The sequence below is a fragment of the Hippichthys cyanospilos genome, chromosome 20 (assembly GCF_059441005.1).
Source record: "Hippichthys cyanospilos isolate Australia breed blue-spotted pipefish chromosome 20, RoL_Hcya_1.0, whole genome shotgun sequence".
NCBI lineage: Eukaryota > Metazoa > Chordata > Actinopteri > Syngnathiformes > Syngnathidae > Hippichthys > Hippichthys cyanospilos.
Window position 1 is genome coordinate 13,564,479 of NC_142388.1, and position 26,953 is coordinate 13,591,431.

The window sequence follows — 26,953 nt, forward strand, 5'->3', positions numbered from 1 at the left end:
GGGGGTCGGCTTTTAAACGAGGTCGACTTGTACTTGGAGAAATACAATACATGCAAGTAGTTTTGAACAAGTTTGCCAGTCAGTCCCATTTTCGATATGGACAGAAAAGGAAAAGGAACATTTTGACTCAGTGGGATTATGATTCAATATAGTACGTGTAAAATGTGATGGCTTTTTGCTGTTTGTCGATACATCTCTTCAACAAAAGATGATTTGAAACCCTGTATCCTAAATATTTCAGTGGAAGTTGTTTTTTGTTAGACTGAAACAGCAATCATGTTTCCTAAAGCAGTCATTGAATGTGTGCAAGCAGGAACATTCTGATATTTATCAGGGTTTATGTTGCGGTCAAATCTGAATCAATTCATTGAATCTGATTGTTAATATGGTGTCATCAGTCACAAGGCAATATATTCAACAAATATTTCTTGTGAGCAGAAACTGCTAGGAAATTAGCTGAGAGGCAAACACATGGGTGGATTCTTTTGGAGGGTTTTAACCCTCCACAAAAACTGTCTCTGATTAATTGATTAAACTTCAGGCTTTTGCATAAAAAGGTCAACATCCCGCTAACCAACACCAGAGACAAACAACGAGCACAACGCTTAATTGCTGTACTTTTTAAAACCATTTCTACATATAATTTAAGTAGAGAGAAAAAAATTGAAAGCTTTCTTATGCTGCTCTGTGTCACATTCATTCACTTCAAATTATTCAAACTATCACCAGTAAGAATTGAACCCCTGCTGTCTGCAAAAAAGTCAGCTTGGTTGAACCACAACTTTGTCAGTGAATCAATGTACAAAATACCATCATGATGTGAAGATTAAATTTAATAGCTGCAATTAACTGAGTGTATAGTCCTGTTCTGGGACTTTGCCTCTCACTGAAAGTCAATGAGATTTATTGGCAATGGTCCCGACTGTGTCTGCACAAGAGACAATTTCCTCCAGTTGTTGTGAGGTTCACACCAATGGCAGGGCTGTTGTTGCACGAATTTTAAAAAGGATACAGGTTTAGGTATATCTATACACTTTTTATAGATAATAATCTTATTTATAGTAAGTGCATCAAGTGCGTGTGTGTGTGGGTTAGGGTTAGCAGGCTGAAACCTCGTTCACACACAGGAATATTAATAAAAAAGAGGATCATGTAAAAGTTATGATGTCTCCAGCTGATTCAATTAAGGGTTGCAAGGTAAGCATCCGAGTGCTACGGTTCAAGCAGACAAAAAGGTATTCCATTCGACTTGTTTATTAATTGATGACTTTTGGCATATACACACAGTCATAAACTTGGTGAATCATAAATGCCGCAAAATCGAATATTTATGGTGAAATGAACTTTTGCCGCCTTGCGCGGAAAAGCAAAAACAACTCATGTTACACTGGCCCTGCGTTCACTGACTGCTCACAATGTGGGAAATCTGGAACGCACCTAACTTTACGCACAACAAATATATAATTCACAGATATGAACACATTTTTGTGTTGTTTCTATAATTATTGTTTACGAAGATGAGATTTATTCTGTTTTGCTATAGTTTTTACACTGTTGCCAATGTGTGGGTGCGTCTTATACACAGTAACATAGAAAATACAAGAATTTGCCCCCCAAATTATGGGTGCATCTTATACATGGGTGGGTTTTATATTCGGGGAATTACGGTATTTTGTATATGTTTGCGATAAACTTAGGGGGCAAAAAAGACTAAACGATTGTGGTCTACTTTCTGTCACAAAAGTGTCACGTGTGCTACGGCATGCCAGCTTCTTCCGCCGAAACGCACAGCAAAGAGCAATGCTGTCCACCGCATTCTTGCCACATTCCTGAATATTGTAAGCTTGCCCTGGAGGGCAAAAGTAAAGAGTTGCCCATCTTTACCTTGAGGGCACAAAAAATGCCAATGAAAATGTTGTTCAAGGTTTCATGGGAATTAGGCCACAAGTAAAGGAAGAATTCCAATTTGTAGGCATGCAAGGTGTATATTATTTAATCTTGTCAAGCAAACAAGCAGCATATAAACACAGAATCATGCAACAAAAGGTCCATGTGATTGCAATTAGTCCAGAATGCTACAGAATGAGCAAAAGCTCTCCAACAGAAATGAGAAAACTAAATGACTTACATTCCCACAGGATTCCAACAATCGTATGAAAAATTTGAACAGTAACTGAAACCAAAGATGAATGCAACACTTGTGAAGGCAGTCAGGCTTGAGGCTCCAAATCAATTCTCTTTAGTTTCTAATGCACGACTGAATTGTAAACATAGTTCAGATCACCCGATTCCTGTTAAGAAATTGGAGCATGTGAAGGCAAACTAATAAATATGAATGATGACCTACAGCTGCTTTTATTTCATTTGAAATCATCCTACTCTAATCCTGCTCTTAAAGAGACAGTGTGAGATTTAGCTCATTTTATATTTAAAAACATACTCTTGATCGTTAAGAGCACATTTATTTGCAAGTTTTTTGAATGTATGATTATTTAATTGATTCCTTTTCATGAAAAACAGTCTAAGTCTTACACATTGTCCCATTAACAGAGGTGTGTCTATCTCTCGATCAATCTGATCATATATGGATCCTCATAAATAAACAAAAACATACTGTATCTGTTTAAAATCAGGTCAACAATATGACTGGTAAGATGGAAAAAACAACTGACAGTTAAAAATGCTTTCAATTCACGAACTGTGATGCACCCGCAAGCACTTTCAAAGAGGACATGGATTAATTACACTTCCCCTTGCCAGCACTTCATCACCAAACAATTAGTGTTCAATTCTGAGTATGTGGTTCATCACCCAAATACGACCCGGCTCATAACCCAGTCAAAAACTTAATTTGATTTTTTTTAATTATATTTTTGTTTCACATCCTGTTAAGTAAATGTTGGAATAGGTTGTGATTCTAATGCATACTAAAATCGAGAGCAAAATTATTTAGCGAAACTGTACTCATATGTTTGGGTAATTTTTGAACGTTGTCTTTCAAAGCTGATGCACCAAAAAAGACAAAGTGAAAGATACCTGATATGCCAAAGTCAAAGATGGCTAAATTCACAGTCATGAGCTCTGGAGGCTTCAACTTAGTTTTGCGTTTGATGGTCATGTACAAGACATATCCATTTCCTGTGGCCGACATAATACCTGTAAGAGAGAGAGAAAGGTGTTAAACATGTTCCTTAATGCTGACATTCTGCGGTATTTGTGACTTACTACATTTTGTATGGGTTTTTAGGCATTACAGTCAACCATCCAAATTTCATGTCTTTGGTTCAAGGTTTTTAATCTGCGGGTGTGTTGCATGAATGGGGGTGTATAAATGGGTTTTCTTTCTCCCACATTCTGAAACACACATCTACTGACCACGTTTTCCTCTGGAAAAATTAATGTGACAACCTCATAGTGACGTCAAAATTACAACACTGTTTAGTTTATCAATTTGAGCAGACCTGGGGTGTGCTGCATGTTTTCGCAGTGAAACCCGCAAAATAGCACTCTCACTTTTCCCAAAAAATAAATAAATATATATATATATATATATATATATATATATATATATATATATATATATATATATATATATATATATATATATATACACACACACACATACAGTGGGCCCCCGGTTTACGAGCTTAATCTTCGTGGTTGGGATCGTAAAGCAAATTCGCCATACGCCGGGCAAGCCAAACCTGTGTTAAATAGCAAATGCATGTAAAACCCTAGGTATACAATTGTATACAATTAAATAACATCATAAATAAAAAATCTAGAAAGGATTTATTTACCTTTGAGTGCCGTGAGAGCTTGTTATGGCCATATTCCATAGTGAGGGTAGCCTAGCTTACTTAGCCTTTGTTGTGTTTCTTGATTATTTCCAGCTTCGTTTCGATATAAATCACATTTTTACTTCTTTCTTTAACATCACTACCAACACCTTGGGACCCATGGGTGACAAATTCAAGTTTAAATTAACCTAAGCACTAAAATGCACTATCAATACGTTGGAACGGTTGGAAATCTCTTACCTAAAATGGTATTTCAAGAGTAAACTCTCCAGTGTTATCATGTTTGTTCATGTACAGATCTGACTTTAATTCAACGTCCAGGCTGCTGCTAATATGACCGCAGATGTGCGAGACTTCAAAGGAAAGGGGGAACTGTCCACTTACTGTAGAGTCTATAAGGTTTAATCATTTGGGACTTAAGTAAATATGTGTACTGCAGTAGTTCCACGTCCGAGGAGGGCCATTGGCAAGTGCATTTATAGTTATAGTCATGCAAGAAACCATCACAGCGTGTCATCGCAATACAGCATTGTTTTTTTTTTCCCCTAAAAAAATCACAGACTGAGGGCACGGAAATGGAAGCGCAAAATAGCGAGGGATCACTGCATGAGGAATTTACAATGGTGAGATTTATTCTGCTTTGCTATAGATTTGACATTGTCACAAAACTATTGGTGTGACCTATACACGGTAACAGTATATACCAGAATTTGACCCTAAAATTGAGCTTGCATCCGATATACAGGTGTGTCCTATATTTGGGAAATTACGGTAATAGCCACCATCTTACATAGCGGAGAAGTCATTGTTTCTGAGACCAATCACTGTCATGGTTTAATGAAGTAAAAATGCTAAACATACAAGCACTTATTTACATAAATTAGCAGGTACAAATTAAGGTAAAAGACATTATTTAAAAAGAAATAAGACTCATTGTTTTACTACCAACAAATTGAATGAATGTGTCAGCATTTGCCAAGTGCAAATGGTAATCACTGTGACTGGCTGTTTGCAAGCGAAATGCAAATCAATCTAATTGTAAGCGGAAGACCTCCAGGGTCTAATGACATCATGCTACAGCAATTCCAACCTGACAGACTAGATTACGCTCATAAAAATGAGTCTGATGTGAATTGTTCATCCATCCATCTATTCATTTTCTATAGCAGCTGGACCCTTTAACCCCTGAACTGGCTGCCGGTCAATCGCAGGGCACACAGAGACCAACAAACTTTCACACTTATAATCACACCTACTGGCAATTTGTCATGTCCAATACACCTACCATGCAGGTTTTTAACATGTGAGACATGTGGGAGGAAGCCAGAGTGCCTGGAGAGAACCCACGCAGGCACGAGGAGAACATGCAAACTCCACACAGGGAAGTTTGAATGAGTTAGAATTTACCTCGGGACTTGGAACTATAAAGTGGATGTGCTTACCACTCTATCTTGTTCAATATCAATAAAACCTTAGAAGTAAATAAAAAAACAAAAAAAACACACACAGCTAACTCACAGGTGTCAAACTCTGGTCATTGAAGGTCGGAGCCTTTTCTGTTTTCTAGGTTCCTGTCCCCACAGCACCTGACTCAAATGACTAGCTCATCAACAAGCTCCACAAGTGCTTGAACATTATCCTAAGCATTTGAACCATGTGTGCTCGGGAGGGAAGCATCAAAAACATGCAGCACACTGGACCTCGAGAACTAGGCTTTGACACCTATGGACTAACTGAACTTTGAATTGTGTGTGTTCTGGTGACATTTTTTTTTTCATGAAAATGAATTAAAATAAGCATGAATGAGATTTCTACACATTCCCTATCTATCTATCTATCTATCTATCTATCTATCTATCTATCTATCTATCTATCTATCTATCTATCTATCTATCTATCTATCTATCTATCTATCTATCTATCTATCTATCTATCTATCTATCTATCTAAAAGTATATGTCTATCTATCTATCCATTCATTCATTCATTCACAGTGTTGGGGGTATTACATTAGTATTACAAAAGTAATGTAATTCCTGTAATGCATTACTTTTTGCTGTAACACGGTAGTGTAAGGCACTACACATAAAAAATTAGTATTATTAGTAATATTTTATAAATAGATTTATAAATTAGTAATATTTTACTCGGCACAAATGAGAGTAACACGTGTTACAATACATTATAATTTGTAGCCCTCAAAAAATGCTCCTAAACCCTTTAAAGTTTTAATATTAACTGAAGCAGTTAATAAGATGAAGGCAGTTCATTTGGTTGCCTTGAAATGACAATGGTGTATTGTTGTCCAATGGAGCAATAACTTTTACAGGTATTTGGGTATCATTTTGAGCATGCACTGTTAAGTTCATTTAAATTTAGTTTAAGGTCCTGCCTCTTGATGTGTAATGAGTGTAAAATCCATATTTCAAGGCATGTTGGTGACAGTAATGTAAAAGTAATGTAATCGTAGTGTAATACCTTACATTTCAAATACAGTAATATTATATATGTCTATGTAATTAATTACTTTGGAATGACAGTAAAAAGTAATAAATAATGCATTACAGTTTTGAAGTAACCACTGTCCATCCATCCATCCATCCATCCACCCATCCATCTATCCATCCACCTCATTACACTACACAGACATTATTATTATTATAGATAAACACAAGTCTTTCGAATGTAGTAAAATAAAATATAATGAAATATGACATTTTGGAAGTAAGTTGCAAAAAGTTTATTTTTCTGCGTCCTGAAATTAACAATGGAACTTTATTTTAGATGACATTTTGTTGTTGCAAAAAATGATGGCAATTAAAACGCCTCACAATCATTACGTTGAGATACGCTTCCAGGAACAAATTTAAAATAAAAGAGTGAGGTTTTTTTTTTTCCAATTATTATTATTATTATTATTATTATTATTATTATTATTATTGTTGTTGTTGTTGTTGTTGTTTGTCTTAATGAAGTGACTGGGGGAGAACTTTATCAGTGGTGATTGGATGAGGCAGGGTGAAATTTAATTGAAAGTAATGTAGAGGTTGAATCAGACTTGGGCGGGTGAGATTGACACAAACCGGAGCACGAGCGCACGTACATGACACTTTTGTATTATGGGGACGGAGAAAATGATGAAGAGGAAAGACGATCCTGTTTGAGCTACAAGTAAAGAAGCCTTCTTCAAGTGGAAGCATCGATATTAGACCTAAATGGGGAAAATTGTAGATGATAAATTATGGTATGGATGAATGTGTTTCTCTGCCTAAGTCACTCCTCTCTGAATAAACATCTTTCACTGGCACATGTTTGTGCAAAATGAACAGTCATTAACACAGCAGGAGTCGAGGACAGTGCCACGCTGCCAAGGCAAATGAATATCGATTTTTGTTCCTGCACGTTTTATGTGATGGCTGCACTAAACAAACTAGCAGTCATTTAAGATGTGGTTGTCACGCTGAATCCACCACCTTGACCACTGGTGACCACGGGCTACCAATTACAGGTTAGAGTTAACATACCCATGCTATGTAAACAGTTATTGCCAAAATCCCCAACCCCTTCGAAAAAAAAACCTTGCCCAAGAAAATAATAATCAAACTTCGTAATTCTACAGCCAAAGCTAAACCTTATTTACATCTATGACTCAATTATCTAATTAGGTAGAAAAACCTATGACGAAATACACTGAACCCACACCGCAATGCCTAGAGCACTTGCAATAACATGTATGCTTTACGTTGGTTTAATGTGTTCTCCTGGCACTAGATGGGAATAAGCAATCGCATCCACAAGAGAGTGGTGAGCTGTCACCGTAACATGTTGGAGGGCTTTGCGTGTTCCAGTGATCCTAGTGGCTAAGTTGTCGGGAGCTTTATGCCCCTGGTAGGGTCACCCATGACAAACAGGTCCTAGTTGAGGTTTCAGACTAAACACCCCATAAGTCCCCTGATGATGAATAAAATAAATGGAATCAAGTTTCCCTCGCCTGGGCGCGGGTCACCGGGGCCCCCCTCTGGAGCCAGGCCTGGAGGTGGGGCTCATTGGCAAGCCCCTGGTGGCGGGGACTGACCCCATGGAGCCTGGCCAGGCTCAGCCCGAAAGGATGACATGGGTCCCCCTTCCCATGAGCTCACCATCTGTGGGAGGGGCTATAGGGGTCAGGTACAAACTGAGCTGGGCGGTGGCCAAAGGCGGGGACCTGGGCGCACCAATCCCCGGCTACAGAAGCTGGGTCTTGGGACATGGAATGTCACCTGTCTGGCAGGGAAGGAGCCTGAGCTGGTGTGCAAGGCCGATAAGTTCCAACTAGATATAGCCGGATACGCCTCCACACATAGCTTGGGTTCTGGTACCAGTCCTCTTTGAGAGGGGTTTGACTCTCTTCCACTCTGGAGTTGCCCGTGGTGAGAGGCGCAGAGCAAGTGTGGGCATTTTTATTGTACAGGCGCTGAGCTGGGGGGCAATAAGAATGCCAGCTTTCCCAGCTTTGTAGAGCTCTACTATTTTGTTTGTGGTGTCTTTAGAAAGCTCTCGTCTTCCCCATGGCAGCAATTGGATAATGACTGACTGTGGGGTGCACATGTGACATTAATGCGCTCAGAGGGATGGTAGGGTGGGTGGTTACTTGTGGAGAAATCCCTCCTCATGGAGCATCACTCAGAATGAGAAAAGTGAGGAGTCAGCCAAGAACTACATGGCTGAAGCTGGTCAATGACCTGAAGAGAGCTGGAACCACAATGTTAAAGGCTGTTCTCATTAGAACACAACGGTGTCATGGTTTAAAATCATGCATCTCACAGAGGGTTACCCAGTTAAAGTCAGCACAGGTGCGGGGCCATCTAAGGTTTGCCAGGGACCATCAGAATGATCCAGAGGGGTCATGGGAGAAAGTCATGCGGTCAGATGAGACAAAAATTGAAATCTTTGGTATAAACTCCATTCATTGTGTGTGGAGGAAAAAGGAGGATGTGTACAATTGCAAGAACGCCATCCCTACTAAGAGGTTTAGGGGTGGAAACATCCCACTTTGGGGGGTGCTTTTCAGCAAAGGGGACACGACAACTATACTGTATTAAGCAGAGTCAGAGCATTGAAGATGAGTGTTGGCTGGACGTTTCAACATGACAATGATCCGAAGCACAAAGGCAGGATGACCGCGGAGTGGACTGCTTAGGAAGTAGATCACGATTCTGGAGTGGCCTAGCCAGTCTCCAGACCTAAAACCAATCCACAATCTTTGGAGGGAACTGAAATTTCTTGTTGTTCAGTGACAGCCCTGAAACCTTACAGATCTGGAAAATTTGTCTGGAGTAGTAGGCCAAAATCTCTGTTGCAGTATGTGCAAACCTGGTGAAGAACTACATGAAACGTTTGACCTCTGTAATTGCAAAGTCTTCTGCACTAAATATTAACAATATTTTTCTCATGGGTCCAAATACTTATGAACCATTGTAATTTACAAATAAATCATAAAAAAAAAAAAATCTTACAATGTGATTGCCGGATTTTATTTTTAGACTAGGTTTCTAAGAGTGGAAATGCATTTATGATTAAAATTCAGTCCTGTCCCTATTTTCTAAGTAGGAGAAATTGCAAAATCACAGGAGGTATAAATACGTATGCTTTTCAGTGTATGTATCAGTGGTGAGCCATTAGGGCCAGCAAGGCCTTCTCTGCTGGCCTAACATAACCTGACATCATTATCATACCTATAATAAACTATAATAATTATAATAACTATAATGAAAGTTAATTTCACTTTAAATTAATTATTACTAAACATATATATATATATATATACACAGTGAAATTTAGGAACTGACACCCTACTTCGTGGGTTTCAGACTTTGCGGGGGGTTGACAGCCCCCATTAACCGCGAAGTAGGGGTATCACTGTGTATATATATATATATATATATATATATATATATATATATATATATATATATATATATATTTTTTTTTTTTTTTTTAAATATTCTTTGAAATTCATTTGTAGCTTTGAGAATAAAACATGTACTGTAACCTTGTGAGGCCACCTTCATAAATGCACTATATTGTTGGTGCTTTGTAAGTACAGATAATAGATTTGCTATTGTGGCGATAAAGTACATTGGATGACTAACTGATTGAAGGCTGTTACTTCATTTTTACTGCAACAGTACGGTCTAGGACAGTGGTTCTTAACCTGGGTTCGATCGAAACCTAGGGGTTCAGTGAGTCTGTCTCAGCGGTTCGGTGGAGCCTCCGCCGCAGAAGTTCACCCCTCAGTCTAGTCTGCAGTTAGTGGGCACAGTCATTGAAAGCGTCCTGCTCTGAGATTTCCTACCGGTACGCTTTGAGGTCGCTGGTTTATGCAGCAGAGTGAGACCTCCCTATCAGACCGCTGTATATATGTCTGAGTGAGACTCCCTACCGGTCCGCTTTGAGACCACGACGTGGTGGCAGGGAACTGGTACTTTTACCCACTGTGTTGGTTTTGTGTTTTGAACAAGGTGATATTAATGCACAATTCATTTCGTGCACCAGTAAAAAAAAAGTCTTATTTTATTTTTTTACTAATGAAGGGTTCGGTGAATGAGCATATGAAACTGGTGGGGTTCGGCGCCTCCAACAAGATTAAGAACCACTGGTCTACGATGTAAAGACAAAGAAGGGGTTCATATTTTTATTCTTTTTTTTTACCTGCCCTTTGAGCCTGCGGTGATTCAGGGCTATTCAAATAAACTTGATTTGACCAATTCTCTTTTTTGACCAATTCTAGATTTTATGGGAACCTCCGCAGTTCTATCATCGGACCTATTTTGATAGGTCCAATAAGGTAGGTCAAAAAGAAATCTGCTTCACCACATATTTCCTTTTACAGTAAATATTTTTCAAAGTAACCCAAAAAGTAACTGCATATGTAGAACATTCAATGAACATATTTTTAAGAGATCAAGAGCAATACACGTCTGTACTGTAAAAAAAAAACATACCTATGATGCAGATATAAAAAGCTGCAACAATATCTGCCTCCTTTGAAAGTCTTGATGCAAAGGGGTCACCGCGGAGGAGATAATGGGGCACGTATGATGGGTGTGTCCACGTCTCATTCATCACTGCCATCAGTGGGGGAATTTCTGTAAAAAACAAATTGTTAGTAAGTAACATGTTGCATATGCATTAAATTACATTCAGTTCAAATACAGTGTGTGTGTGGTGTGTGTGTATATATATATATATATATATATATATATATATATATATATATATATATATATATATATATATAATGAGGGATAGAGAAATATTTAATTGCCACATGCCACAGGGAAAGAACAAGATCCCGGATACAAGCAGCTGAAGTTAGTTTCTTCTGCAGGGTTTCCGGGCTCTAGCTTGGATAGGGTGAGAAGCTCGCTCATCTGGGAGGGACTTGGAGTAGATTCATTGCTTCTCCACTTTGAGAGGAGCCAGCTGAGGTGGTGTGGGCTTCTGGTCAGGATGCCTTCTAAATGCCACCCTGGTGAGGTGTTCTGGCCATAAACCGTTGGAAGAAGGCCTCCGGAATGACCCAAGACGCACTTGACAGGCTATGTCTCCTGGCTGGCCTGGGCATGAAAAATCCCCCCCAGAGGAGCAGGAAAAAATGGCTGGGTTGAGGAAAGTGTGGACCTCCCTGCTAAAGCTTGCCCTGACAACCCCTAACCCTGGATGAGTGGTAGATAAAGTTTGGATGGATGCCACAAAGCACTTTGTTCAATGAAATGAAGTTATACCCTGACCAAATGAAACCCCACACTCAGTACAATCATTGGTTTTCAAATGAAAAAAGGTGATGTAATAGGAATATTTGTTATATTAAATATGGCTTTACCATGAAGACAAAGATCAATCAGCAACTAGAATGAAAATAGGTCCTAATAGTGTGCCTACAAGGCTGTATTGGAAGGTTCACATGCGTATATAACTCATTTGGTGCTCAGATTTACTGAGTTGACACAATAGGGAAGACAGAACTCAATCTTGTCAATCTGAAAAAGGAAGTTCGAAGAGCCTATCACCCATGCCCAAGACCCCATGGTGTTCCGCCAGCCCAACAGAAGTGCCCCCATCCAGGTCACAGGGAAAAACCTGCGACTACCCAAAAGTCACAAATTTTTCATTTTTACAAGGTCTTCACCTATTTTTCAATTCAGTCTCCATTAATAGCCAAATGTGTACTTTGGGTTGTGGAAATACTTTTCATCAGAAATGTCTCCTCCAGGTCTGACTTTTGTCTGCCTGTACAACACACATCCATCATTCCAATTTCTACGAACACTTATCCTCAGATCACCGGCTCACTGGTGCCTATCCCAGCTGTCTCAGGGAAACGCTGAACTGGTTGCCAGCCAATTGCAGGACACACATTGACAAACAATCATTCATACACCCAATCACCCATTTTTTTTTTTTTACTTTTATCTGGGCTGGCAAACAATAAGTTAATTTCATCCTTCAATACCTGTGATCACTCATAAATCTAAAAAATCTTTATTAAAATAATTGTCACATGGTTCTAACTAAAGTATTTATTTATTTTGTGCATGTTTTAAAAGCGGCTACATTGTTGCTTAAACAGCCTCTATCACATCTTGGAGTGGATGGATGGGTGGAGCAATGTCTGTATGCACACCTGTATTGTCCCCCACACACACCAAGGCTCTGATGATTTTGATAATAATAATAATAATTGAAAGTGCATTATAAAAAGAAAAGTGCTGCAAAGAATGCAATCACAAAATCCACATGGACGCAAACGCAAATAGAAGGTTAAAAAAAAATAAAAAATCAGTGCATCTGCGCCCTTGTCTACATTTGGCTGGGTTTCTTGCAAACGGGCAGTAAATGTCTCTGTTGTGCCTTATTTGCTATATGTGGCCAGGCTTTTTTTTTTTTTTTCATAAAAATTGAATGTTTCAAAAACTCTGGCCGAAGTGGAGATTTGCCCAAGCAACCGGTTCCGTGGTTGCGTGCAACCAGCTTAAACAGAGATTTGTGCCACTCTTTTTCCCACCAAAGACGCGGATACCGGTGACGTCAGAGGCGGAAGTTGTTTCTGATCGCACACGTCAGAGGAGGTTATTTCTGATAGGACAGAATTTGCGACATTATTGCAGTTTAGATTTTCGGTCTCAAATGTGGAGTCATAAATAAAATGCTTGATTTACTGTATTTCTACGTTTAGAAGTTGACGTGCATAAGTCAACCACCCCTCTTTTTTTTTTAACTCCAATTTGGGTGAATTTTGCAAATACCCAAGTATAAGTCTACACCTAACTAGTGGTTACACATATCCGGACTGTTCAATTAAAACACATGGTGTGTGTCATTAAAGTGATGAAATTATGGTACTTTTAGACACATTTCTTCATCGTGTACCGAATAACACTGGTCTTAAGGGTGAAGGTGAGGGGCAGAATCAAGACGAGTGCAAGGCAATGTAGGCATGCGTATTACGCAAATGCTGAAACTAATGTTGCAACAATAAAACAATTTGAAGTTTCAGAGCTTTATTTTTCTTGACACAGCAGAATACAAATTCGTCAAAAAGCCCTAAAAGTCATCATCACTATTTGACACGCCAAATATTGTGGCTCCTCCCATTTAAATCTGGGGCATTCTCTCCTTCCTGCTCGCCATTTGTGCAAACATCCACATTACTTTTTCACCGGTAGTCATCTTTGGACCCATTCAATTTGTTTGAAAAGGAGGTCTTCAGAGATTATTTACTGATCCTCTTACTTGGGACGTTCTTTACCCAAATGACAACTGTTGTGAGATCGGACCGTGGAAGCGTGTGCTTTGCTGTTCATTCCCCCACCTGCCGACATCCATGCCGACTGGTTCAACCACACGTCCCACGGCTTTTTCCCAGCCATATTTCCTTTTTCATAATGGGTCAAAGTCCGCCAGAAAAGTTATGCATGCAACCTCGTTATTGACAAAAGAGGAAATAAGGTGGCTTGACAAAGTGCCCATACTATACTATATCAAGGTACAGTACATTGGAGGTACAGTATATATAATCATTTTAAGCCTTATAAATGACAACACATGACTTATTTCACATTAGAATTGATGTTATTCAAACACAGATATGTGGAGAAAATTGGTGTAATTTTGATACGGTAATTGAGAATGTGGATGAGTCTGCTGCTGGGATTTCAGCCGGCTTTGGGGAGTCTTGATTCAGGATTTTATCAAATCATGGTGTTAGTGCACACAATACAATCATGAATTCTGGAAGTCACAGTTTTCACAAACTTCAAGAGGAAACAATAACATATCTTGCAAGGGAATTGCACGGAATGCACTGCACAGTGAAGCAGACCATTGAGCATCTTGCTATCATTGTGGAAAATATCGTGCTGAGTAATTTTGAATTTTGAAAACAGTTTTGTGATGATGATGGCAAAATACTGAGATAAAATACTGACATAGGTAAATAAAAAAATGTAACACTGTCATGATCCTAGGTGGGGGCCATACTCCTTATTGTCATTTAGGAATGTTGGCAGCCCTTGCCGGTGTACACAGTACACATTTTCCATCCATGTTTTGTTACATTGTCTTCGGTTCTAGTAATTCAACAAATGCAAGTGAGGTTCATCTTGTAATGCATTCGATACACGTAGGATGTTATCATATTAGAAAAAAAAAAAATCAGCAAATGTGTTTACAGCTCACATCACATTTAATAAAAGTGTAGGTTGTGTGGGAATGCGGAGTTGGTGAAACAACAACAAATCAATTGCAATGACACTTGGCTTTAATTAAGTTATTTTATGCATTAGGTATAATAACCACATCTTTCTGCAATCCTTAAAGGCAAAACCATCCAAATTTGGATGAATCAAGTTGAACACTTCCATCAACACCTTGCTTGTAACAAAATAATGAAATGAAAATTCACATTATTCAATGTGAAATTGTGATATGATGAAAAGATGAAAAATACATGTGGACTGAATGAGAAATTAGTTTGGTGGAAACATGCTACCAAAAAAATAAATGTATTAAAACCGTAACGCCTTGGGTAAAATATATGTTTTGTAATGCATAAAACACTTGAAACTTAGAGCATGCACGCAAAGTACGTCTTTTGTTTTTTTTTTTGTTTTTTTTTAAATATACTTTGGAAATATGTAATTTAGGGTGGGATGTGCAAAAAAGAATCTTGGATGATTGGCTGTTGCATTAGCATAAGACATGCAAAGCTTGCTCAATGATGGTCCAATTTCTCTGACCTGGATGTAAAAATTCTAATAAAGATGGCCATTGTAGGTGACTTTTTGCTGCCCCCCCGACTTTCAGACAAAAATTAACTTACCCGGGTAAAACAAATTATTTGATTAGCTATAATTAGAGCGGTCAAATTAATTGATTAACTTAAAAATAATCAATCATAATATTAATCTGCAACATAATAATCGAGTGATTGTTGAGATCATTTAGAGTGTGTTATTTTTAGCCCTCAGCATCTGGTGCTACCTGTTGACCCTGCGGTCCTACCTCCCACCTGCGGTCCCTTCTGAAGGTTTCTTATTTTATCAAAATGGGGTTTTTGAGTTTTTCCTTCTTCTTCTGGGCACTTTGTTGGGGGATGCCGTTGTGTATTTGTGATGTTCTGTATAATTTCTTTTTTACCTTTGAAGCCCTTTGAGACTGAGTTGATTCAGGACTATACAAATAAACTTGACTTGACTAAACCTATTGTTTAACTTGGAATTTTCCAAATGTTCAGCCTGATTTCTGTAGTCTTTCATAAAACCATGACCAGTTGTCATTAGTGCTTTTTATCAAAATAAGACATTTGCACAAGTTTTTTACTTTGGAATATGATGACCGAACCAGTAATAAAATGCTTTTCAAAAGGTTTGGTGAGTGCAAAAATCCCTCTTGTAGTATTGTTTAGTTGTTGTATTTTTCCAGAAGTGTCAAACGCACGGCCCGTGGGCAGGAAGTGAGGTTTGATCGGTCCGCAAAATGATTTTGCATAGTACCAAACCCGTTACTCCGCTGTCTATGATACTGTAACCCCTTACATGTATTAAATGATTCACTCAATCGTGATTCGATCAGATTTCTTCTTTTATTGAAAGAAATATAGAAAAAAATAGTTAACAAACACATTGTCCCAAGCTACTGTCGGCCGCTTTTGCTTTCTGGAGCCATATGGCTCCAATGCCAATCTCCAGTTCCTCGTTTTTTTCGTATCTTAGTGTTTTTCCCTGAGTGTTTTCGTTGTTACCTTTTTCCTACCATGCTTTTATTGTATCGGCTCGGGGATGGAGGACCCAAAAGCACACACAGGTAAGTGAAGGTAAAGACAGAATGTTTGTTTGCTGAATGTTATTTGCGGGGGCGAAGGCAGATGAGGACGGACCACGGTGGCGGGCTCTCTGGGTCGGAAAAGAGGGGACTCGGTAGGCGGACGGATCAGAGAGGAGGCGGATAGGACGGGACCTCGAGCAGGGGGCTTATTTCGGCAGGACGGATAAACTGGTCGGAAGTACTGCTGGAAGGCTCCGCTGGACGCATGGAGACTCTCTGGTAGATTGTGAAGGGAAAAGGCCGGGGGCTTTATACTGGGTGATGGATCGGTGGCAGCCGATGCTGTTCAAGGCTGATTGGCAGGTGGGGTGAGATGTGTTGGGCAATGATTGGCTGGACCGATGGCTTTGTGACAGATAGCTTTGTGACACTTATTGTTTTTGCTATATTCATCTTCATTGGTACTTTTGTGTTTTTTGGTGTCCTCTTGCTCAATCTTGGATTGTTACTTGTACTTTTGTATTGTCTCTTTCATTTGTACTTTGAGTCATATTTTCTCATTTGTGTTGTACTTTGCTGAATTTCTGTTGATACTTCACGCGTTGCATGCTCTTTTGGTTAATAAACCTTTTTGCCACACCAAAGCCGCTTTCAAGCGTGTTCCAGGGTTCACTACGTGTTTGTCCTGGTCACAATCATGACAAAAATGAAATAAACAGTAATTGGTCAGTCAACAGTAATTATAAAAGAAATTGTTTTGCAATACACTTTAATGCATTTTTTTTCCTGGATTATTCGATTAATCCAGTCCTCAAACCGTGTGTGAGTGTGTGTGCGTGTGTGTTTCCTTAATGCGATTTAGAAAAAAAAAAAACACGAAACATGAATGTTTTGTTTGTTTTAGGTTACTATGTTTAAGATATCGATGTTATTGTTAAGGTTCCAGATAAATTTACATTGATTACTTTAATCATTTTTGTTCAGACTCAGTTGATCAAAAGAGTTTGTATTATAGATAAGGTATAGATAAGATTATAGATATATTTTGTTATTCAGGCCCTTTGATGTAGTTTAAGGATTTTTTCTGTTTCAGACTAAACTGTAATGTGTGTAAACCCTGTAAAACGTAAAATAAAAGGTATAGTTTTGGTTATATCTTTGCAATTTTTACAAATAATGATTTTATTTATAGTCACCTTTAGGAGGTGGGGGGGGGCATGAAATGTTTTCTCCCTCCTGGGGGGCTTTGCAAAAAATATTTGGAAACTGGTTTAATCGATTAAATAATTGATAGAAATAATGGGTTGTAAAAAAAACAAGGGACAGCCCAATCTTAAATTTGACAAATTATCACAAATATGTATTTTACAGGATTAAATGAAATAGTATTATATCACACACAGATATTCTCACTTTAGATGCCCAAAGCATTTTTCAGCCGTCTATTTAGTTTCTATGGGAAACAGTTTAAATGGCTCTTTGAGTATTTAAAGTTCCCGACCCCAGGCCTAGGATATTGGTACCAGCTGACTTTTTTCACCCCTAGCTGCAAGGAGCGATTCTACTTCAAACATGGTGCCGATGGCTGTTATTTCAAGTCAACCCTTTGGAGTTTGTTGAAAGCGCCGCTTTTCCACTATTACAACAACTGCAGTCATTTGAAAGGCTTGGCAATGTGTTAGATAGCTAACCATTTGTTTTGATTTGCTACTATATCCATCACAAAAATGTTAAAATGTGATGAAGTGATTTGGCTGGTCCGTGGTGCAAGGAAGAGCACTCCCCTTTTGTGTATGTTTGAACATTGTCCATTGTACCAGTAACGACAGGACATCCAGCAGGTTGATGTTGAAAAGCAAAAAATGCGCATGTATATCATTATGTTTCAGGTTGTAACTTGCCACCAAAAATTGCCCTGAGAAACTTAAGTAAATCAAGATTAATTAATAAATGTTCTTTGAGGGAGATTTGTCCTCACCATAATATTTCTAGTATTTGCTTGCACGAACATTTTTTTTCATCGCATGCAGTTGTCTTTTATGAATGTTTTATTAGAGGTTTTTATACTCTTTTCTATGATCAATAACAGTTATTGGAATAATACACTGTTGAGCTTTTGATGATAAATTAAATTCCACTTAGGTATTCCACTTAAATGATAGTAACTTTACTGTAATTCTCCAAATATAAGACACACCCGTGTAAAAGCAAAATTTATTTTTAAGGGTATCAATATTACCCTTCACGAGGCGTCACTTACTGTGGTGGAGAGCTTTGTATATCCCAGTGATCCTTGGAGATAAGTTGTATGAGGCTTTATAAACCCTGGTGGGTCACCCATGACAAACAGGTCTTGGGTGAGGAACCATTCTAAGCATTCCTCGAGACTAGTGCTGTATCGTATTTTCCGCTGTAGGGCGCGCCTAAAACCCTTATTTTTTTTAAAAAAAAGCTGATGGTGCGCCTTATAATCAAGTGCGCCTTATGTATGGATCAATATTGAGATTGGGATCCGAGTTGTGCTATTGAGAGTTTAGAGTTATTATTTCAGTTATTGTTATTACTTTGAGTATTACTATATTGTGATTGAAAAAGTTTTAAAAGCATGCCCTTGACTGTATTATGTCCCCAGCAGTTGAGAATACCGTATTTTCCGCACTATAAGGCGCACCGGATTATAAGGGGCACCCTCAATTTATGACATATTTTAAAACGTTTTCCATATATAAGGCACACCGGATTATAAGGTGCACCCTCAATTAATGACGTATTTTAAAACTTTTTCCATATATAAGGTGCACCGGATTATAAGGCGCACCCTCGATTAACGACATATTTTCAAACTTTTTCAATCACAATATAGTAATACTCAAAGTAATAACAATAATAACTCAAATAATAACTCTCAAACGCATAATAACTCAATGTCAATATAACCAACCTTGTTAAACTGTAGTCACACAAAAGAAACAGGTAAAGCTTACTTCATTCCCCATCAACGGATCCCAATCTCAATATTGATCCATATATAAGGCACACCTGATTATAAGGCGCACCATCAGTTTTTTTTTTAAAAAATAAGGCTTTTAGGTGCACCTTATAGTGCAAAAAATACGGTACTCTTTCAGATGACACTGATGTGGCACAAATACAGAGGTATCATGTTGCCACACGTGCCAGCATAGGATACTATTGACAGTGACTTCAGTCTGTTGAGTGTGACTTCACTCGCATTTGTGAAAACAATACGACAAAAACCAAGGAGAAACGCATCGTTATAATTGATCAAATACAGTGAAACCTCAAGATACGGTCGCCTGTGTACTGGGATTTTTTCTTCATATTACGAAAATTACTTGGCATATAAAAGAACCAAAACAAAACTTGAAATATCATAATTACCAATTGAATTAAATGCAACATGAGAATCTACTGCTCATTATTATGGCTGCTTGTTGAAGAGGAGTAGTATTCGGATATTGGACGACCCAAATTGTGCAGGTGAGGGGAAGGAATATGACTACAACGGCAGAAACGAGGGAAATGCTATCTCTGTAACATAGAGTTTTCTTTTTCTGCTGTTTGGAACATGGCCTCACTCGAAAGGTAATGTATTGTAACATTTAATGTGGTGTTATTGAAGCGTTGGAATGATTTACATGTAAAACATGATTCATACTATGAGAAAAATAATGATAAGAAGGGAGAGGGAGGGGCCAAAGGGTGTGGGTGCAAAGAGCGCAACCAGTGCAATGTGTTCCCCACCTACTGCCCTATGACTGCTGAGATAGGCATCAGCAAGCGTAATGAGGATAAGCGCTAAACAAAATTGATGAATGGATATCATATCCTTTTTGTTTTTAATTCCACAAAATATTTGTTTACAACGTTTTATCTATGTGGCTCTTTATACACAAAGATTACTGCCGTAAAGAATTGTGGATAATCCCCTTTCCTAAAGGTTGGCTATGCATATCCTTTGCTATAGCTGCCTTAAAGGTGGCATCCAGGCGCCTTTCTTAAGCAACCAACTCTCTTCCACACTTTTGATACTCACCACTCATAAACTGGGAAAAGAAACAAAAACACCTGGAATAAAACACCTGACTCATTGTATTCTTGGGCTGTCTACAAATTTTTGAGCAAGGAGTATTTTCTGAGATACGCGAATGTCATTGAAATACATCAGAAGTATATAGCACATTTTAAACTTCCAAAGTCCCTAAAGTAGTCAAGGTGTTGTTAGACAGGTGCGAAAAAAAGAACACAAAAAGAGCATGTTTTTGTTTTTTCATTTCTTAAAATCAGTGTAACCAATTTAACCTTAGTATTGTTAATATCACTGTACATGTTTGGAGTTCCATAAATAAATAAAAAAGTATGGGGTTGTGCTATATTTAAAATCTATGAACCAACTTTTTTACTGTTACATTTATTTTGTTGGGGTTGTATTTTGATTGGTGACCTGTTTTATTTGTTTTGGATTTATTTGGTAACTATTTTATTCTATCTCATTAAATGTTTTTAATGTGTTTGTATTTATTTATCTTTAGTTGTTACTTGTTTTATGATGATCTCTGCATCCCTTTGACTAAAAGCACTTTATTTACAAATTCATTATCATGATTCATTATTGTTATTAATAGACACTGGAGGCACAGGTCCCAGTCTTTCTTGTGCCACATACTGGGCCAGTTACTTTATCACATAAACTTTTTGAAGACCAGCAGTGACACAAATAAAAACAAATTATTAAGTGCAAAATTACCTAAACTGCAGGCGGAGTCATGGGTGTTTTTAGCCCAGTTTTGAGGCTGCTCAAGTAGGCCAAAATAGAATCCTAGACCCCCTAAAGTTTAGGTCAGTTGCTTCTTTTTGCCATGCTTGTTTTTTTACTAACCCCTGAGTGTCTGGGATTTTTTTCACTAACCTGGCTTTATTATCACCCATAACAATGTCAAATATAAAATTATTTTTTATTCCAACCCCTTAAAACGTTCAGTGGCAACAGCCCTATCAATACAATACACACACACACACACACACACACATATATATATATATATATATATATATATATATATATATATATATATATATATATATATATATATATATATATATATATATATATATATATAGTATTAATATATAGTATTAACTCCAGCCCTAGCACTGATACTAACCCACTGACAATGAATACCAACAACTAAAACATGAGAATAGTGGATCTCAGTGCTCTTTTGGCACAGCTCAATTCACAAATGATAATGGGGTCAAGGGGGAAAAAGACATGACTTACAGTATATGACCCCCAAGAGGAGTCTGAAAGTATGCGCCACGCAAGAAAAAAATTACTATTTCATCATTGAAAACATGAGGTTTGTGCCTTTCAGGAGAAAGATTATGCAAAAACAAAAGGCATAGGTTTCTACATAGGTACATGGCCGAAATATACTGATGAAATTCACAACATTACAACTTAAATTGAGTTAATAAATAAAAAAGTGGGAAATAACCAGTACTCAAAAGTAATCATAATAGTGCACAAGACTATAGTACTGGTTACACCATGGTGAAACAAAATTAATGCGGGTTTTGTTTTGTTTTGTTTCAGTATTGAAAAACCATCTTCTGCCAATATTTTGCCATCATTTTCTTCAGCTGGACAACCAAAATATCACCACAGATGTTTGGAAAGAAATCACAGCATTCTGTTTCTCCTGTAGGGCTGCAGATAGTGAGTTTGGGGCTATGAAGTAAATTTAATTAAGGAAAAAATGTTTTGCTTCATGTAAACCAATACAGAAGACCAAATAAAACATTTCCACTTAATATGAATGACCAACTTTTATGAGTTTATGCTAGAGGCTGTGTTAAATGCAACTGGCATTGTGCAATAAAATGTTGGCAAAATTAAGTCCCATTTCTTACTGCCCTGTATTGGCGATTTAATATGATTTCTTAACAACGTTGTGTTGTTTGTTTCAAGAGTTGTGACTCGTGACAGAGCAACCAGAGCAGTTTGTGTGTTAGAAAGTCAGCCCTCGTCGCGACATGTTTCCTGGAACAACTTCGAAATAAAAGCCCTCAAATCAAAATATATATACAAGCTGTCATGTTTGTTTTATTGTCATGCAAAAAAGTAGCATTGCAGCATAGAGCAAAAAAAAAAAAAAAAAAAAGAAAAAGATCTGGAGCAGGGACGAGAAATCCTTTGGTGTTCTAATAGCATGAGATCTTGCCAACATATAAATCCTTTGGTGTTCTAATAGCATGAGATCTTGCCATCATATGAACTCTCATCTCATCCCAAGCAGTGCTACACTGAGAGGCAAGTCAGGTGAACAGAAGTTTGTTGCTTCGACTAGACATTTTTTTTTTCACATATCTGTGTTTGCACTAATTCAACTGCAAAATAAGTAATATCATGCCATTTACAATGCTTCAAATTTTTATATATGCCTCAAATACAATATAGTATACATCCGTTTTAGAGCGTTTGCATAGATCATTGCAAATAAGCACCGCAACAGTGTGTTATTTGATATACAATGAAGAAATGTGTCTAAAAGTAGTGTAATTTTGTCATTTTAATAACAGACTATATTTTATAATTGGACAGCCATGATCAATACAACCACTGAAGTCAGGGGTAGACTTTACTTGCATGTTTATAAGATTCACCCAAATTGAAGTAAAAGAAGAAAAAAAAAGGGAGGGGAGAGAGTTGACTTATAAGCGAAGTTGACTCTTGGAGAAATACGATATTTCAAGTGGAATATGATTTTTCAACTTGTAAATGCACATAAAAGTCTATAGGCGAATGTGTGAAGGACAAAATTCTCAGGGAGCACCCCAAGTTTTTAAATTCTCTGGCATCCGAGTTCAGACAAGATATACTTGGATATGATAGAAAAGAAAAACAGAGGACAATAGAAGAGGAGTGCCCATTAGGTAGATTGTGAGCTTCCATGGCAGTTATTGAAATTTGTCACTTGATTGACATACAAGGAGGTCAGTCCCCACATATATATAAAGACCGAATCCAAAAATAATCAATATCATGGAGAAGTTTAATCATTTCCTTAATTCTCTCCAAAAAGTAAAACTTGATTGGATTATATATCCAGGCCCAAACTCTAATGAAATCCATGAAAAATTGAACCCTGTAAAGAAACCTCTATCTACTTCCCAGTTTTTCCAGAAAAAAAGAAATTAGGATCACATTAAATCAGTCAAAATATTTTAAATCAGTGCGTCAATCTTCAATACTTTTTGTTTGGAAAACCTTTGCCTCAATCTTTGCCTTGCCAGGGATTTGTGGAAACCCAGAAAGCCTCATGCTTGCTGTTGTTTAATGTTAGGTGGAGTGGCCAAATTAAACATCCCAAAAATGTGTTTGTGTTTTCACAAAATCAGGCTTATGTTTCTGAAAATAAAAAATAAAAAATATTACTTTTCTACCTACTTAATTCTTTTTTAAATGACAAATAATACATGAAGATAGCTTGCTTAAATTATTTGAATATTGCCAAGTTGAAATTCCTAGTTTTGAGAAAAACACATTTAAAGTTTTGGCACAGTCATCTTTCAATGCTGTGCACCTTTTATTAATGCCTAATTTTCATACACTTCGATTACAACTTGAACATTCTGGCTGCTTAAGGAGGATGTTTTTGTAGAAATACAAAAATGGCAATCTCTTTGGATTTTTTTTAATCACTTATCCAGAATGTCTGGGATATAAACCTGCTTTTGTGAAAATGCACCACATATCCAAATAAAGGACTTTAATAGTACAGAAAAAATGTATGATGCAATGCAATGCTCCACTCCGAAACTTTATCTGTTTGTGTTGCTTTGTATTGATGTGACTGCGCTATACAAAATTATTTGCTGGTCACTAATGGACCATAGTTACCAAGGTAATACTCTTTTGAAAATGTGAGCATTCGCATAAATTCTTAATGAACTTAAGCTGTTTCTTCCAATTGATTCAATGTTTGCATTTGACAATTACAGTAGTCGTTTCAACCCTTGCGCAATATATGTTTGGGGAGTGATTACAGTGAGAAATTTAGCAAGCAGATGAGACGTAAGGACTTGAGGTTTCCTATCAAAATAAAAGTACATAGTTACTTTGTCAGGTTCTGTGATAATAGGTGTTGATGCAGCAATTAGGTCTAAAGTACACAGACAACGCTGTGAATGATTTTGTTTTGATGCACTACCAAAATAAATAAATAAATAAATAAATAATCACACTAAAAGATTAATGTGTATAAACGGTTTATAGAATGACAGTTATCATTATTGAAATTTAAGAGGCTCAAATGCATGTTACAATGCACATTTTAACACGGAGTTGAACATTATGGAAATTAATCATATTGTTACATGTATACATCTGTGACGGTCAAGCCAATTTGAGGTTATTTTTATACATGCCTTATATATGTAGCGCGTGGATCTAGTTAAGGGTGCACGAGTGCCTTGTGGCCTGCGAGAGCACGTTTTGTTATTTGTTATTAATTCTGAAGTACAGCAAGGAGAATTGAGATTATAAATCCTTTCGTGTGCATAACTTTTAGTAACCGGGTCTTTTTATATTTTATTCCCATCTATAATATTAACATCAAACATTTAACATCTAACCCATCTATAATATTAGGAGATTCACGTAAAAATGATTATGCAGTTTATCCTTAACCATGAAAGAAATTGACGGGGGTGGGGATTAAGCAACTACACTACAATCCCCCCCCCCAAAAAAAAAACGCTCTTGGCAACATGCACACCCTAAATATAGTACTTGAATTGAGAAAATGAAGAATGAAGGTCGAAGTAAAAATTGTTACATCCTCACCTTTTGGTGTTCGATCATCAGTCACTCCGGGGGAGAGTTAAATCGCTAAAAAAAAAAAAAAAACAAACGTAAAAAAAATATATATATATATATATCATTGAGTCAACTGCTCGGAGTAAAACAACAACAACAAAAAAGTGAAGTTGGTCTTGACAAAAAAAAAAAGGAAAGAAGTGAAATAGTCCCGTGCGGCTGCCACTTCTCGAACTGTTCAATCTTTTCTGACCCAGCGCGGTCGCACCGCAGAATCAGCTCACAGACGTGTCAAGGAGACGCTCCTCTGCGCTCTTTGTTTTGTCAGCTGCCAAGTTACTGGGTGGAAGCCAAGCTACTTCCGGCTACTTCCCAAGTAAAACTGAGCGTGTGGAGCCTGCGAGAAAATGCAATCGACTTCCAGTTGTTTCTCATGCGTTCCTAATTTATTTATTTATTTATTTATTTATTTATTTATTTATTCTTTTTATTTCAATTACCTCCCTCGAGGTGGTCATCTATCAGATAGATAGATAGATAGATAGATAGATAGATAGATAGATAGATAGATAGATAGATAGATAGATAGATAGATAGAAATGAAAAACAAATAAATGGCACATATCTGGTGACCAAAAAAGCATTTTGATAGGCTCCCTATACGTGCTGTGATTATGAGAATAATTACAGGTTGATGACATGATGGTTCAAAACAAAATAGCTAAAAAAAAAATAACTAAATAAGCCATCATGCTGTGGCATCACCCTGAGATGGATGAAAACCAAAACATTCATAATTTTAATTGTTAGTTAGTTCATTATAAATATGAACATCTTTTTGTTACTACGGCTGGCAGATATTATTTGTTATTGCAGTAAACAAATACAAATTAAGGTTAAGTTCGACTTTAATATGAGTGGGGCATAATTGTAGACATGCTCCATGCAAGGTGTTTTGAGATAACTTCTGCTGTGAATTGGTGATTAGGACATTAGCTTCAACTTCAATGACATTACCGGAACAAAAGTCCTGACTGACTGAGACTGACTTTAATGCAGGCTGTTCCTAATCCAGTTCAGTTCCTTTTCAGTTCGTGAGTGAAAGGTTTGTCCATACTGTATGTGCCTCCTGTATACATTTCCATCACCCAAGATCAGCAGTTAATATTGATAATTAATTCAAATAAAATAAATATGGTGGAAGACCAGTTAACACATCTGCCTCACAGTTCAGAGATCCTTGGTTCAAATCCAGCTTGCCCTGGCCTTCTTGTGTTGAGTTTGCATGTTCTTCCCATGCCCACCCGCATTCTCTCAGTGCACTCCGGCTTCCTCCCACACTCCAAAAACATACATGGCAGTTGCATTGGACATAAAAAATTGTCATAGGTGTGATTGGGTGCGTGAATGCTTGTTCATTTGCAATTGGTTGGAAGCAGTTCAGGGTTTCTCCCACCTACTGCCTGAAGACAGCTGGAATAGGCACCAGCAACCAAGTGAGGATAAGGGGCTACAGAAAAAGAATGGATTAAATATACATATTGAATTAAAATAAACTGAATTAACTATAACCAAAATAAACAAATCACAATGTGAAAAGTGAACATGCAGTTTTTGCAGAGAAAAATGTCAACATTTCTTGGATGGCAAGTCATCAATTACACCTGCTGTGCAAGTGTAATAATTGATGCTTACGGTCGCCAAGACAGGAGCATTCTGCTGCCTTTGAGGAACACAAGTAGAGCTGAATCATCTTCAGTCTTAATGAGCTTCAGTTATTATTTATTTATTGTGTTATGCAATGCAAAAGCCAATAAATTAATTGGATGATAGGATGATCTATAAAAATATTATGAAAACTGAGACCGTTTTTTTTATTATTATTTAGAATTACATAAAACACCGTCAATCAGGGATCATAAAAGGTGATGCCTGCAGATAGCAGCTACCATCAAGAATCACATACAGTGGCATGAAAAAGTATCTGAACCATTTGGAAATGCTC

At 37.4% G+C, this 26,953-nt stretch overlaps 1 protein-coding gene across 3 annotated transcripts in view; it reads right to left on the reverse strand.

The window, feature by feature from the left end:
• opn5 (opsin 5) overlaps positions 1-25,222 on the reverse strand; it is a 47,751-nt gene extending 22,529 nt beyond the window's left edge. For 2 of the 3 annotated variants that reach the window (XM_088403534.1, XM_088403537.1), the window contains exons 1-3: positions 24,976-25,222; positions 10,784-10,927; positions 3,037-3,156 (exon numbers count right to left, since the gene is read on the reverse strand). In XM_088403534.1, coding sequence (XP_088259660.1) covers positions 3,037-3,156; positions 10,784-10,913 — 250 coding nt within the window. In that variant the 5' untranslated portion in view covers positions 10,914-10,927; positions 24,976-25,222. Of the gene's footprint in view, positions 1-3,036; positions 3,157-10,783; positions 10,928-15,323; positions 15,334-24,975 lie in introns of those variants that run through there. The other variant, XM_088403536.1, reaches the window with a different exon arrangement.
• Positions 25,223-26,953: the final 1,731 nt, after the last annotated feature.